The following is a 14,922-nucleotide window of genomic DNA, read 5'->3' as shown; positions in this document are numbered from 1 at the left end:
AGTATCAAAAGGGAACATAAACAGAGGAATAAAAAGGTAAGTGTTACATGTCTTTTCAAATTAGGAACTTAAAATCACAGTCATTTCGAGAAATCAGGTAAACAAAATATAATTTCAGACAGGACCACTTTGGCAAGTTACTTGAGTTTATTGAAACAAAATTTGTCTTTGGCGGTATGGTTCCTTATGGGGGTTCTTGCTCCAAAATTAATTGAACATACAAGAGCTTTAACATTAACCCCCCGGAACCATCAGCTTGGAAATACATTGACAATTAAGACACTTAGTAATGTCTTTAAAAGCAAACAATGGTAATCGTGTAGATGGGGCAGTGGGACGTCTATACTGTAGCTTGGTTATGAGGATGAGTGTCTCTCAGCAGTGAGGTCCATGCCAGCCGGGACTTGAAAGCATTATTGATCTGAAACTAAAGAAGACGACAGACAGAAGGTGCACAGTAATATGCTCATGCTTATAATGGGGAGGGAGGGAGGGTTGCGAGCAGTTTGAGCATACTTACTGAGCAGTAATGCCATGTATATATGTCCCGTGTCTAATAGGAGAATGGTAGTGATTGGAGCGATTTGACAGCTGACCGTGTCAGCTGGTCACAGCACTATGCCTGCGTGGCCTGACTGAACTAACGCTGCGCTCGATTAAAAGAAACAGGTCTTCCAAATTCCAAAAATGAAGGCACAAGTAAGTAATACGAAGAGGTATCCAATAAACAGTTCACATAATCACTCATTTCTTTAACTCAGGAAAGTCTGTACATCAACAGATAACAAAAGGTAAGTCTTTTCCAGCAAACCCTGACTGAGTGCAAGTGAACAGTTTAAATATAAATCCAAACGAGATGGTGATTAGCCGCAGATCAAAGTACAGCGAGAGCGATTAGAGAGCAGACGACTCAGTATGCTTTTAAATTGCATACTGAGCCGTCAGTATGCAGTTCTTTGATATCATACACCGATCAGTCTGCACAGCACCAATTCAAGTTGAACACACATAATAACCAGGTTCCACACAGATTGTGCATATGCCATATGGTTTTGCTTGTCATCTGCTCTTGTGCCAGGAATTGATTGCACTATTTAATGTGACCATAGTTGGCATCACTCACAGTTGATTCGTTACTTTTAAGAACTAGTTGAAGAAGAGTATGGAAAATGCCAGAAAATAAAATAAATAAAATAAAAACAACAAAAAAAATGGATATGCAGTACAAGGAGGTTAGAAATACCATACACAAAGTTGTGAAACTTCATAGTGAATTCACCCCCAAGTGTTATGTTTGCTACTGTGAAAAGACGTTTGTTCTTGAGAAACACTAATATTCTCATTCACTGTTGTGGACTAGATTGTCTTGAGACGTCGAGCTACGCTGTATGTGGTGAACCTCCTGATTCCCAGCAGCTTCTTGCTTTCTTTGGATCTCTTCAGTTTCCTCCTGCCTCCTCAAAGTGTGGATCGTGCTTCCTTCAAAATGACACTCATCCTAGGTTACACGGTCTTCCTGCTCCTAATGAATGACCTGCTGCCTGTCACAGGAAACAACTTACCTCTTATAAGTAATTAAACTTTCTTATTCTCTACCTTTGCATATCTTCCGAATCAGAATCGGAAAGAATGAGGAAGCTTGCACACACATGGAATTTTTCTTGGTACTGAAGCTTCCAGTGCACATAAACAATACAACAAGAAACACAAATATAAAAAATATGAATATAAAAAATATATAAAAAATAAATATGAAAATATTTACAGTATTATGAATAATATAAATAAGTATAAATATTAGCTGAGTTTGCAAAGACATTGCACTAAGCAGTGGGGTATTGCACTTACAGGCATATGCCTTGAAAGCCATTTATCAGTTCAAGAGGGAAATGGCCTCTTTCATCTTCACCCTGCTGAAAAGGCCAGATGGTCACCAGCATACGTTGATGGTTTCCAGCATGGGATGCTGGTGCAACCTACCCAACACTGGAGCTGACCAGTGTAATCATGAAGATTGTTCTGGTTAATCAGCTTAAAACCGACAGTTGAATGCATGGCTTTTCAAAGTATACTTTTAATGTTTACACTCAAAGGAAGTAGAAACATGCATTACAACAACTTGCACTCTGTAGACAGAATGTTTCATCCTTGCAACCTTGCCCTGTGAAATTTCTTACCCAAATACACATCTTGTTAATATTTTAGGCTAGAATTGTACAAATACGAGTACTTTCTAACCTCTTCGCACCTTGTGGACAAATTAATTAGTGCAAAAAATATTCAATGCGCATGTGCGACCTGTGCATACAGAGTACGTGTGGTTAGAAAAATAGGACGCTAGTATTCATGTAAAAAATGATGTAAACGTTGGGCTTAAGTCTTTCTGGTCTAGGTTGTAGCAAAACTTGCGTGAACTGCCTTTCTCAAAAGCATCGAAGACCATCTAATGGTCTCTACATTCTTCTACTGTTCTTATGCTTAAGAGGCTTTTGGGAAGCACAGCCAGGACTTTCAGAAGCATAGGTAATCTTTCTTCACCTCCAGCCTCATCTGATCTGATCTTTTTCTTTCAATCTAGATGTGTTTTTCTCTCTCTGCCTGGCCTTGATGGTAGCAAGTCTACTTGAGACTGTCCTCATAACCAATATCTTGTGTGGTTCCCGTGACTTTCCTCCTTTACCTAAGTGGCTCAGGATTCTGGTCCTGAAATATCTGGCTCAATTTGCTTGTATGAAGAAATCTTGTGAAGAAAACTGTGAAGGTAAGCAGATATTTTCGTCTTCCAGGATGCTCTTACACTAGAGCAGGGGTTTTCCCAAGTTGTTTCTCATTATGCTGTAAAATACAGACTGAACAGTGGTTCAACCAACCACAGCATGAGCATGTGATACACAAACTACATCTCTCAGTTGGGTAAAGCAAACCAGTGTCGCACTAAAAAAGTTTTGATGGATGCCGATTGTAATCAAGATAAAAACGATTACTGTGGCATACAGGACTCGTACATTAGGCACACCTGAGTTCATTATTATTGATGGGCAAATAAATACTGTGCGGATCAGCAGACTGAGCGATGTTGAAAATTAGTAAAAATTGGAGTCTGGGGAGGCGCCATTGTGTACATTGTGTCAACTAGAGTTATTGCTGCGAACTTGACAATGTTTTCCAACAGTGTTCTTGTTTCTTACATACAGCAAACAGATCTGAGAGCACTTTCTACAAAAACACCATGACTGATATTACAAAGAAAGAACAAGTTAGTGCAAGTCCAGGAAGAGTCTGGGAACAATGTCTAGAGGAAATGAAGAAGATGAGTAAAGATTTATTGGCCATCCGCCACCAAGTTGAAGAGCACTTCAGTAATGACAACAGCACTGATGAATGGATTATGTTTGGTCAGGTCATTGACCGTGTGCTCTTTATACTGTATACTGTCTTTATTGTTGTGAGTTTAAGCACAATTATGGTTCTGTGGCTGCACTCGTACAGTCTAGACAAAAAGTCATAGAATATTATTGTCTGCTATGTGAACTGAAGATACCAAATGTCTGAAGATGTCAATGGGGCCCAGATTTATTTCTGATTTAATGCAAGGGATCATCAACAAAATACCCTTTATATGTGCTTTAAGTGTCCTAATACTTATAATTGCATAGAATTATGGCACACTTTTCTGCTCTAGAATTTAAAAAAATATATATTTAAACGTAATTTTTAACTTGAATTTGACATTTTGTTTTATTCGTCTTATTAGTTTTGGTACAGCATGAATAGCAATTTTGATTTTAGTCACTATCCAGTTAAGTTTGAGGAAAAACTTATAATAAAAATATCAACAAACTTTGCTCCTGGTTTTGTGGTTGTTTTGTCAAAGTGTTAATTGAGTTGAGTTGCCATGCTATATTAAATATATTTTAATACATTTCTAAATTATTAATTATGGTAAATCATGAAAATGCAATAAAAATGCAGCATGTTAATAAAAAAAAAAAAGTTACATGTTGTTTCATACAAGGCAGATTGTGGGTTTCGAGGTGGGATTGTGAAAATATAAAACTAGTCACGGCATATTAAAAAACACTACAAATATACACAATGACAAATATGTTCAGGTAGATTTTATAAAGAAAGAGTGTCAACATCTTGAAGAGACATATAGCTTCAAGTGTGAATGCAGTGTTCTTTCCTCTAATTAAATGTGTGGCACTTTTTCTTTTTTTGTCTAATGGAAAAACAAGGTAGATCACTAATGAGTTCAAGATCCAAAGCTATTAAAACAAGATAGGTCAGTGGTTACCGAAGGTGTTAAACAACATGTAACCGCACATAATGGTGCCAGTCGTCACATTTCACCTCTGGAAGTAAGCTGCGTGATTTAAACTTGAGCAGTTTTAAACAAAAGGATATCTTATCTACACAGTGCATTATGGGACATCTTTGGCATTTTCTTTTGGCATGTTTCATTCTACTTACAGGTAATGAATTGAAGTTATATGTGGATCACAGACTTAATACTTTTGGTCAATTTTGTCAATCTTGTAAACCAGTAAAAACAATTATGAAATATCTTCAATGATTCATTACCCTTTTTACTGAATCGTTTGTCTTAAAAATAAAATGAACAGGTTTATTTTAAAAGCAATTAGTTTTGCTTGCTTCCAAAATATTTGTAAAATTTTGTTCTTATTTTGACTTTATCTGCAAAAGTAAGTACTTCTTGACATGATTTAAAGGAAGTGTTTTTTTGTTTGTTTGTTTCATATGTTATCAGTTGTCATCTAACATGATTGCAAATCAAATTATAAACCAGATGTGATATTTTACTTTCTTACCTCAAAAATGTTTTTGTACAGAAAATAATTACGACTTCTATGCAGAGTCTTTATTCTGCTGTCATTTTGAATTTATACGCGTACTATTTATACGCATTCTCATGTGATCATGTTGAAACAACATACAGTACACTTAAAAATGTTGCAAAGTAATTGCCTTAAAAGTGACAGAATTCATTCACTCTAAAAAAAAAGATTTTTCGAAGTTGTAAATAAAAGATTATTTGAGTATGTTTTACAAGAAAATACTATTTCAGTCTTTCTACGTTAATGTTAACAAATGAGACCTTATTTTAAAGTGTTACTGAAATTTTCATGTATTAACTAACATGATCTAATAATGAGCAATACATTTGTTACAGTATTTATTAATCTTTGTTAATGTTAGTTAATAAAAATAGTCATTCATCATTTGTTCATGTTTGTTCACACTAACTGTTAACTAATGTTAACAAATACAATTTCTGATTTTAAAAATGTATTAGTAAATGTTGAAATTAACATTAACTAAGATTAATTAATACTGTAGAAGTATTTTCCATTTTTAGTTCATGTTAACTAATGTAGTTAACTAATGTTAACAAATGTAACCTTATTGAAAAGTGTTACCAAAATGTCACGTTTAATTCAATTTGTTGTGAAAATTACTAGCAATTTCTGAGTGTAAATTGTTTATACACCAAAAAAAAAAAAAAAAAAAATGTAAAACTGTTTACAAAAATACTGATTATTACAGTATTTGCATCTGACTGCAAATGAAAATGGACATCAGATGAAGTCACTAAGTTAGTTTCCCTGATTTATTGTGTTAAGTGTTGCCGTGTCTGGTGAATATGCTACAGTGTGAAGACGGACAGAGTGGACCTACGTATGAATCTCTACAGCAAGTCATTGACAAGAAGTCCTTCAGACCCTCTGTCAACCTCAGCACCCCCACCATCACCAACATCTCCTTCACTCTTTACGCTATCTTGGGAGTTGTGAGTCAATATGGGACTAGCTATATGTGTCTGGCTGTATAAATTATACTCGCATCTGAACATTTTGATGCCTGTTCTGTTTTGCAGAATGAAAAAGCACAAATTCTTACCACATTCCTCTGGCTCAGACTGGTAAGTTTGATGCATAAACAGTAAAAAATGTTTTAGCTAATAATCACCTGAATATGACAATCCTGTTCTTTAATCATGTTTGGGTATAGTACTGGTTCCATGAGTTCCTCATTTGGGATCCAGAACCCTGTGATGGCATTACGAAGATCTCTCTTCCTGTCAAAGATCTCTGGACTCCTGACATAATCGTTTATGAGTTGTAAGTGCCCTCTAGTGGGAAAGATCAGGACATATTTTTTTATTGCTCTGAAGAGAATTAATAAAGATGTTTCAAAATGTTTTGCCCCAAAAATTCCAAAAATTAATTCTGATCACCTGCAGAATTCAGTGCAATTTCCTAATATTTGTTGTTGTCCATGGTAAAATACCCAGCAAAGAGAAAATGTTCTCAGAACTTTGGCCAACGTTCTGGCAAGATTCTCTCAAAGTTATGAACAAATTAATTAATAGACATTAACAGAATGACATTAATAGAATGTTCATTTAAAGTTGTCTGGTCTTTAATAATGTTCTCAAAAAATGTCCTTACTTATACATGGACATTTAATGACTTTCTGAAAGATTTTTTAAATGTTATTACATGTTTTAATGTTTGCAAGATGATAAAATGGCCACAAAAAAAATGGTATACCTGGTATTTTAATCCATCTCTTTTGTCCACTTTCAACCACTTCCGTCCTGATTTCTTCAAGGGGAGGATCTATGGGTGGGTAAGTGTATGGGTTTTTCAGATCTTTCAATCTAATGGACAAAATACGCTCTTGCAATTTACATATGAATGCGCAATTGCGCTTCAGGCATCCTGAATTCGAGTCCCGGCTCGTGGACCTTTCCTGATCCCCGGAGAGTAGCCGGTCTTTTGTGGCTGTTCGAACATTTGACTACATGAGCATCTACACCATGAAAGCAATCCGTGTGGATGCGTTTTAGATTACCTCTGGAAGTGGTTGAAAGTGGACAAGCTCAAAACGTTTTAGACCCTATTTACACCTGTATTTAGCATCGTCCACTTGTGATCGGATAAACAAAAACGCATCTTAATAAACAGGGCCAGGTGTAAACAGGGCCAGTTATCGTTATTGTAATCATCTGTAGTATCATTCTTGGTGTGAACGGGCCTTTGTTATAATTATAATGTTTTTATAATTGATCTAATTTTATAAGAGTAGCGACGTCCACACCACAGCTATAATGATAAACGGCACAGAGGAATGATATCATTGAAACAAAGTTCAGAAAAAAATTTCCATCTAATAAATGATTCATTCAGAATCCATCCTACTTAAAGAACTCGATCATTTAAAATGGCAGGTGACAAAACTGCAGCGCGCACTTAAAATAAACAGAACATTATCGTCCGCTGGGTGCTAATATAGTTATTGTTATAGTTACTGTAACTTTCTAGATGTGAAAGGGTTTTAAAGAGTTAGTTCACCCAAAAATGAAAATAATGTCATTTATTACTTATCCTCATGCCGTTCCACACCCGTAAGACCTTCGTTAATCTTCGGAACACAAATTAAGATGTTTTAGTTGAAATCCGATGACTCAGTGAGGCCTGCATAGCCAGCAATGACATTTCCTCTCTCAAGATCCATTAATGTACTAAAAACATACTTAAATCAGTTCATGTGAGTACAGTGGTTCAATATTAATATTATAAAGCGACGAGAATATTTTTCAGCGTATCGAATCTGCTGTTCGGAGCGCCAAAGTCACGTGATTTCAGCCGTTGGCAGTTTGACACGCGATCCGAATCATGATTCGATACACTGATTCATAATGCTCCGATGCTTCATGAAGCTGTGTTTTGAAATCGGCCATCACTTTATAAATCGTTATTTTGTTTTTTTTGGTGCACCAAAAATATTCTCGTTGTTTTATAATATTAATATTGAACTACTGTACTCACATGAACTGATTTAAATATGTTTTTAGTACCTTTATGGATCTTGAGAGAGGAAATGTCATTGCTTCTCTATGCAGGCCTCACTGAGCCATCGGATTTCAACTAAAATATCTTAATTTGTTTTCTGAAGATGAACGAAGGTCTTACGGGTGTGGAACGGCATGAGGGTAAGTAATAAATGACAGAATTTTCATTTTTGGGTGAACTAACCCTTTAACTGAAACAGACGCTACATTTATGTCTCATGTCACACTGAAAAAAATGGCTTTGAAACAATTTTCACTCAGAAATTTGCACGAAAATGGCAAGCAACACTGAATTAAACATGAAATTTTAAAGTAGAAAAACTGAAATAGTTTTTCCTTTAAAACATATAATCTTCAAAACTTCTTGTTTGTTTCATACAAATGAAACTGGCACCATCTTGCGTCTCAGTCATTGAATAGCGACAATGACCTCAGAAGATTTATAGTATGAATATTAGCTATGTTTTATTTTTGCAGTGATCATTTTGAATCAAGGCCAATTTTAAACTGTAATAGACTATTTTTGTCTTAGTCGAAGATAGTAATAATATTGTCTACAAGTAAAAATAATAATAATAATTTGACCCTTAAATCAATATTTGTCCTCTCTCTCCCTCTCTTCTGGTGTTTAGTGTGGATGACGATGTATCTCAGGCCTGTCCTTATGTGTATGTGAACCACACGGGCCACATCCGCTATGACAGGATGTTGAGGCTGGTTAGCGCCTGTAACCTACAGATCTTCAGTTTCCCTTTCGACATACAGAACTGCTCTTTCACCTTCGGCTCCTACATGCATACCAGTAACGTCTCAGCTTTCATTGCTTTCCACATTTCCTGCCATCTCAGCGCATATTTGACAGAGGCATTTCCTTTTGTGTGTTTCTGAGGTCTGTGAAGTTCCACTTAATCGGTTTTAGTTTCTGTGGACTTTCACATGTAATAATTTAAAGTCAACACATACTGTATGGCAATAATAGAATGTCAATTTTGAACAAATGTAATGCCTCTAAAATGTCATGTGGTGTAACCATCAAGTAAAATGTAATTACATATTTTCTTTACATCACAATATTTGAAACCTTAGTCCTTATTTTTTTAAATACAATAAATTTAAATACAAAAGTATTTATAAAAATAAAAAAACCTTGACAGTCATGAGGGTCTGCAAAGGCCCTTTCTATGATATCATATCCTGTTTGTTTTTACTGCATGTTTCAACCACATGACTGTGTGGGTTGCACCAGAAATAAAGAAGCTTTGATTTTAAAAAAAATTATGGAAGCTTGTTTCCACCACGGAAGAAATAAATAAAGTAAATAAGGTAATTGTGACTTTTTATCTCTCAATTCTGTCTTTTTTCGCAGAATGGCAAGTTTATACCTCACAATTCAAATTATATAACACAATTGAGAGTTTATATCTCACGATTTGGACTTTATAACTCACAATTGCGAGTTTCTATCTCACAATTCGGACTTTATAACAATTGCAAGTTTATATCACAACTCGGACTATATAACTCACAATTACGAGTTTATATCTCACAATTCAGACTATATAACTCACAAAGTTTATATCACAAGTTTATAAGTTTATATCACAAGTTTATAAGTTTATATCACAATTCGGACTATATATAACACACTTGTGAGTTTATATCTCACAATTCGGACTGTATAACTCACAATTGCGAGTTTATATCACAATTCGGACTTAACTCACAATTGCGAGTTTATCTCTCAAAATTGTGCATTTATATCCCACAATTTGGTATATAACTATATAACTCAAAATTACGAGTTTATATCACAATTCTGACTATATTACTCATAATTGCAAGTTTATCTCTCACAATTCTGACATTATAACCCACAATTGCGAGTTTATACCACAATTCAGACTGTATAACTCACAACTGTGAGTTTATATCACAATTCAGACTATATAGATCACAATTGTGAGTTTTGATCTCACGATTTGGACTTTATAACTCAAAATTGAGAGTTTATATCACAATTTGGACTTAACTCACAATTGCGAATTTATCTCTCACAATTGTGCATTTAAATCTCACAATTCGGACTTTATAACTCACAATTGTGCATTTAAATCTCACAATTTGGACTTCATAACTCTCAATTGCAAGTTTAAATTAAACAATTGCGAGTTTATATCACGATTCTGACTATATAACTCACGCTTGTGAGTTTATATCACAAATCAGACTGTAACTAACAATTGTAAGTTTATATCTCACAATTCTGACCTTATAACTCAAAATTGCTAGTTTATATCACAATTCAGACTATATAACTCACACTTGTGAGTTTATATCACAAATCAGAATATATAACTAACAATTCTGACTTTATAACTAACAATTACGAGTTTATCTCACACAATTCAGACTATATAACTCACAATTGCAAGTTTATATCACAATTCAGACTATATAGCTCACAATTGCAAGTTTTTATCTCACAATTCTGACTGTATAACACAATTGTGAGTTTATATCACAACTCAGACTATATAGATCACAATTGTGAGTTTTTATCTCACGATTCGGACTTTATAACTCACAATTGGGAGTTTATATCACAATTTGGACTTAATTCACAATTGCAAGTTTATCTCTCAGAATTGTGCATTTACATCTCACAATTCTGACGTTATAACACACAATTGAGAGTTTATATCTCACAATTCGGACTATATAACTAACAATTGTGAGTTTATATCACAATTTGGACTTTATAAAACTCACACTTGTGAGTTTATATCCCACAATTTGGACTGTATAACTCACAATTGTAAGTTTATATAACAAATCGGAATATATAGCTCACAATTGCGAGTTTATATGTCACGACTCAAGATACAAACTTAACTCACAATTGTGAGTTTATATCTCATGATTCAGACTTTATAACTCACAATTGCAAGTTTATATCTTACAATTCTGACTTTATAACACAATTTGGTGATTATATCACAGTTTGGACTTAACTCACAATTAACTCTCACAATTGTGCATTTATATCTCGCAATTCTGACTATATAACTCACAATTGCGAGTTTATATCAATTCAGACTATATTACTCAGAATTGGAAGTTTATCTCTCACAATTCTGACATTATAACTCACAATTGCGAGTTTATACCACAAATCACAATATATAACTAACAATTGTGAGTTTATATTTCACAATTCTGACTTTATAGTTAACAATTGCGAGTTTCTCTCTCACAGTTCTGACTTTAAACTCACAATTGCAAGTTTATCTCTAACAATTTAGACAGTATAACTCACAATTGTGAGTTTATATCACAATTCAGACTATATAGCTCACAATTGCAAGTTTCTATCTCACAATTCTGACAGTATAACAATTGTTTGAGTTTGAGTTTATATCTCACGACTTTATATCACAATTTGGACTTAACTCATATTTGCAAGTAAATCTCTCACAATTGTGCATTTATATCTCACAATTCAAATTATATAACACAATTGCGAGTTTATATCACAATTTGGACTATATAACTTACAATTTCAAAGTTTTTTTTTTTTTTTTTTATAAGTTATAACACCTGTAATACCTGTAACCCCTTCAGTAAAGGATGTCCGTGTCAGTCCTGCCCTGGCCTTTAAGGAGATGACTGACAACTCAAAGCGATACCTGCAGGCCAGTGGAGAATGGGAGCTGGTGGTTATACTGGGCGACGCAGACATTTTGAAGTTCGGAATAGACGAATGGGACATCATCACTTTCTGGGTAAGAAATGGACAAAAGGGGGTAAGGCTATGTTTAAAATACCATACTAATCATACTTATAAACTAATAAATTTTATAATAAACAGAATGTGCATCGGTGTGGACACTAACATAGTTCTTGGTGTGAATGGGCCTTTACTGTTTCCATCCTGCAGGTGGTGATAAAGCGACGGCCGATACTGTATGTGGTAAACTTGATCATCCCCAGCTCTTTCCTCATGATCATTGACATCCTGTCGTTCTACTTGCCACCGCACAGCGTGGATCGATCCTCCTTCAAAATGACCCTCATTCTGGGCTATACAGTGTTTCTTCTCATTATGAACGACTTGCTTCCCAGCACTGCTAATGGAACACCTTTAATAGGTCAATTAGCTAAAACACACCTGTGTGAGGCAATGTGTGAACATCAAATGACGAACATTGGTTGATTACACCCAAGAGTAGACTGCTTTATTAACACTCTACTTAAAGGAACATGTCATCTAAAAACAATTTTAACAGATTTAACATTTTTAACAGACAATTTTCATAAGTATATTCAAATCTCAAGGAGTGTAATGGCAATCATATTTGCGGCATCACTGAATGTAGAAAATTCGTCAGACTTCACATCCATTTAAAGTAGGCCTAAATCAAGTAAATTAGCATTAGCAATGTTAGCCATTAAATATCATATAAAATTGCATATGATTGTGTTGTGAACCAAAACAATAATGTTTGAAAACAATCCAAGTTACTTTTTATGGACTAATTATCTTTTAGTTGTCAATATTCTAAACATTTTTTTTTTCTCTTGCTTGAGCTGAAGAATCTTTAGCTTTTATCCATCCATTAAAGATTTTATGCTCCTCTTAAGCCCAAAGTACACCAGTTTTGATGTGAACATATGCATACAATCGAAAGCATGAGTTGCATCCCGAATGACGCACTATACTTCAGTATTTTTCTTTTTGGAATTTTCAGTGCGAACGCACTGCTTGCACTATTTATACTCAAAAAACAGTGTTGCCAAGTCCGCGGTTTTACCACGGAATTGGGATACTTTTACATCATTGCCGCAGGACATTTTTTATGTCCGCGGGTTGAAGCGACCCCACATAACGTGATATTTAGCCTCTGGAATGCGGCATTACTAGTGGAACCCTGCCAAAAATGTGGATTTTTCCCCCCGGAAAGCGGTTTTTATCGGGGGAGCCCCCTGAAATGCGATCGAGCTAGTATTGAGTATCATTTGGGTGGGTTTTGTTTTGAAAACCTGGCAACCCTGTCAAAAACGCCATAGAATAGTGCATAAGTACGCAAGTATGCACCTGTGGCCTTTCAAAGTAAACTGCTAGCATTTGATAGCACACAAACACAGGTGGTCGATACATGCGCATTAGGAATTTTCATCTTTTTCCAGTGTCTGTGCAATTTCTCTTAAGTTAAAATGTTTTTGTACTAGGGATGTCAATAGATTAATTTGAGACATGAGCACTATACGCATACCCTAGCATATGCATAAAACCAAAGTATACTTTCAGCTTTATACTGAAGACCTCCAAGGCCATTAGCAAAACAAGAGTTGCAAGATGAAACATGCAGAGTGAAATGAGAGACATGAATGTACCACCAGTATTTTGCCATGGACAATGGTGAATTATCCAGTTTAACAGTCATTATGCTAACCAATTAGTATCAAGAATTTACTTACATGGTATGTGAATTTTTTAATTAAACAATGTCTAAAATTTGCTTTCACCTCCTTAGGTATCTATTTCTCGGTGTGTTTGGCACTCATGGTCATAAGTCTACTGGAGACAGTCCTCATTACCTGCGTTCTCCACCATAATTCAATGAAGTACAGGGAGGTGCCGCACTGGGTACAGGTGCTGGTGATGCACTTCATTGCTCGAATTATTTGCTACAGTTTTCCCGAAGACCCTTTAGCCAAACTAGAAGTGAAACAAGAAACTGACCCATGGGTTGTCCCGCCTTCAGAATCAACGTCCAGTCAACAGACACCCACTAATGGTGAGATGCTCCAGCAAAATTTCACTAGATATGTTTCCATCCAAAGTTTCGAATTTAACTTGTGCACAAAATTGAAATATCCCATAAAACACTTGCCAATAAGCACCATTTCCATCCCGTGTGTTTAAGAGAACAAAATCATCACTTCCTGGGAAATTGTCACAAACTATCTTATCTGCAATCGGGGAAGCCACTGTGGCTCTTTTTTCCTACATCATAAATGACTTTCATCTCAGAGCACACAAATTAATTCCAATAAACACTGTTATGTTTGCGTTCAGAGGCGGATGCTGGTGTTTGTGAATTTGTGAATCTTGTGAGAAAATTCTTAGAGGTCATTATACCAAATCATTCTGATGACGATAGGCTTGGTCGAGATGCATTGGCGCTGCACAGACCGATCGGCGTATGACATCAAAATACCGCAAGAGCGATTCAAAAGCATAAAGAGTCGTATGCACTCCAAACGCACTCGCGGTACTTTGATGTCATACACCGATTGGTCTGAGCAGCGCCGATGCATCTCGAACAAGCATTTTAGCTCAGGCATTTCAGAACAACCAAACCAACATTTGAGATGCTCTGCAATACAATTGGTCCGCTGGTTAGTCGAGTTATCCAATCACATGAACTGTTGAGGCAAAGTCACATGACTTTATTTATTGCGCTTTGAGGGATTTATTTGGTAAATGTGTTTCCACTGTAGTTTATGAGCATGTCTTCTTATTGGATTAAAAAATTATCCGCCCCCATTTAGCGCACAAGTTTCTGTGCATCTTAGCGTTTCCAAAAAGATTTTTACGTGATATCCCAACATTTGCATAAAACTATACAACTAATGTATGGCAAGTATATAAACTGATGCTAAATTTTTGCTTTTTTGGCCCCTAGTGTCTGGAACTATGACACTGGATGTGCCTGAACTCAGACAGATCAGTCAGGACCTTAGAGAGATGAACTCTTATTTGACCATTCTACGAAAGGAAGACCATCTACAGAACCAGTGGTGCCACGTGGGATACATCCTGGACTTCCTTCTCTTCCGCATTTACCTGCTGATAATCACAGGTTATGCACTTGTAATCATATGCATGTGGTGCATTTGGATGGACCAATAGAAAAATTACAGACTTGAGGAAAATGATGTTTACATATATTTTTAGTTGTTTTACCTTTATTCATTGGGGCAGAAATAGTGATCATGTAGAGACCAAAGGTTTTGACTATACACAATAATGACACAAA

General features: G+C 35.5%; 1 protein-coding gene across 1 annotated transcript; it reads left to right on the top strand.

Annotated features, from left to right (window-relative positions):
• The first annotated feature begins 3,998 nt into the window (after positions 1 to 3,998).
• LOC125254586 (5-hydroxytryptamine receptor 3A) lies at positions 3,999 to 14,864 on the top strand. The gene is made up of 9 exons (XM_048169271.1): positions 3,999 to 4,475; positions 5,646 to 5,812; positions 5,900 to 5,944; positions 6,034 to 6,143; positions 8,512 to 8,681; positions 11,501 to 11,661; positions 11,817 to 12,027; positions 13,414 to 13,677; positions 14,569 to 14,864. The coding sequence occupies exons 1-9, from the start codon at positions 4,427 to 4,429 to the stop codon at positions 14,793 to 14,795; spliced, it is 1,404 nt and encodes a 467-aa protein (XP_048025228.1). The 5' UTR covers positions 3,999 to 4,426; the 3' UTR covers positions 14,796 to 14,864.
• The last annotated feature ends 58 nt before the right edge of the window (positions 14,865 to 14,922 follow it).

Source organism: Megalobrama amblycephala, linkage group LG2 (genome assembly GCF_018812025.1).
Source record: "Megalobrama amblycephala isolate DHTTF-2021 linkage group LG2, ASM1881202v1, whole genome shotgun sequence".
NCBI classification, from domain to species: Eukaryota; Metazoa; Chordata; class Actinopteri; order Cypriniformes; family Xenocyprididae; genus Megalobrama; species Megalobrama amblycephala.
The sequence above is the reverse complement of the archived record's forward strand: the minus strand, read 5'-3'. Positions and strand labels throughout refer to the sequence as shown.

Bases quoted from the DNA above. Each gene is read 5' to 3' on its own strand.
- LOC125254586 (XM_048169271.1), top strand. From the start codon at position 4,427: ATGGGACATCTTTGGCATTTTCTTTTGGCATGTTTCATTCTACTTACA. The intron at 5,813-5,899 runs GTGAGTCAATAT...TCTGTTTTGCAG, and splicing joins TTTACGCTATCTTGGGAGTT to AATGAAAAAGCACAAATTCT. The intron at 13,678-14,568 runs GTGAGATGCTCC...TTTGGCCCCTAG, and splicing joins TCAACAGACACCCACTAATG to TGTCTGGAACTATGACACTG.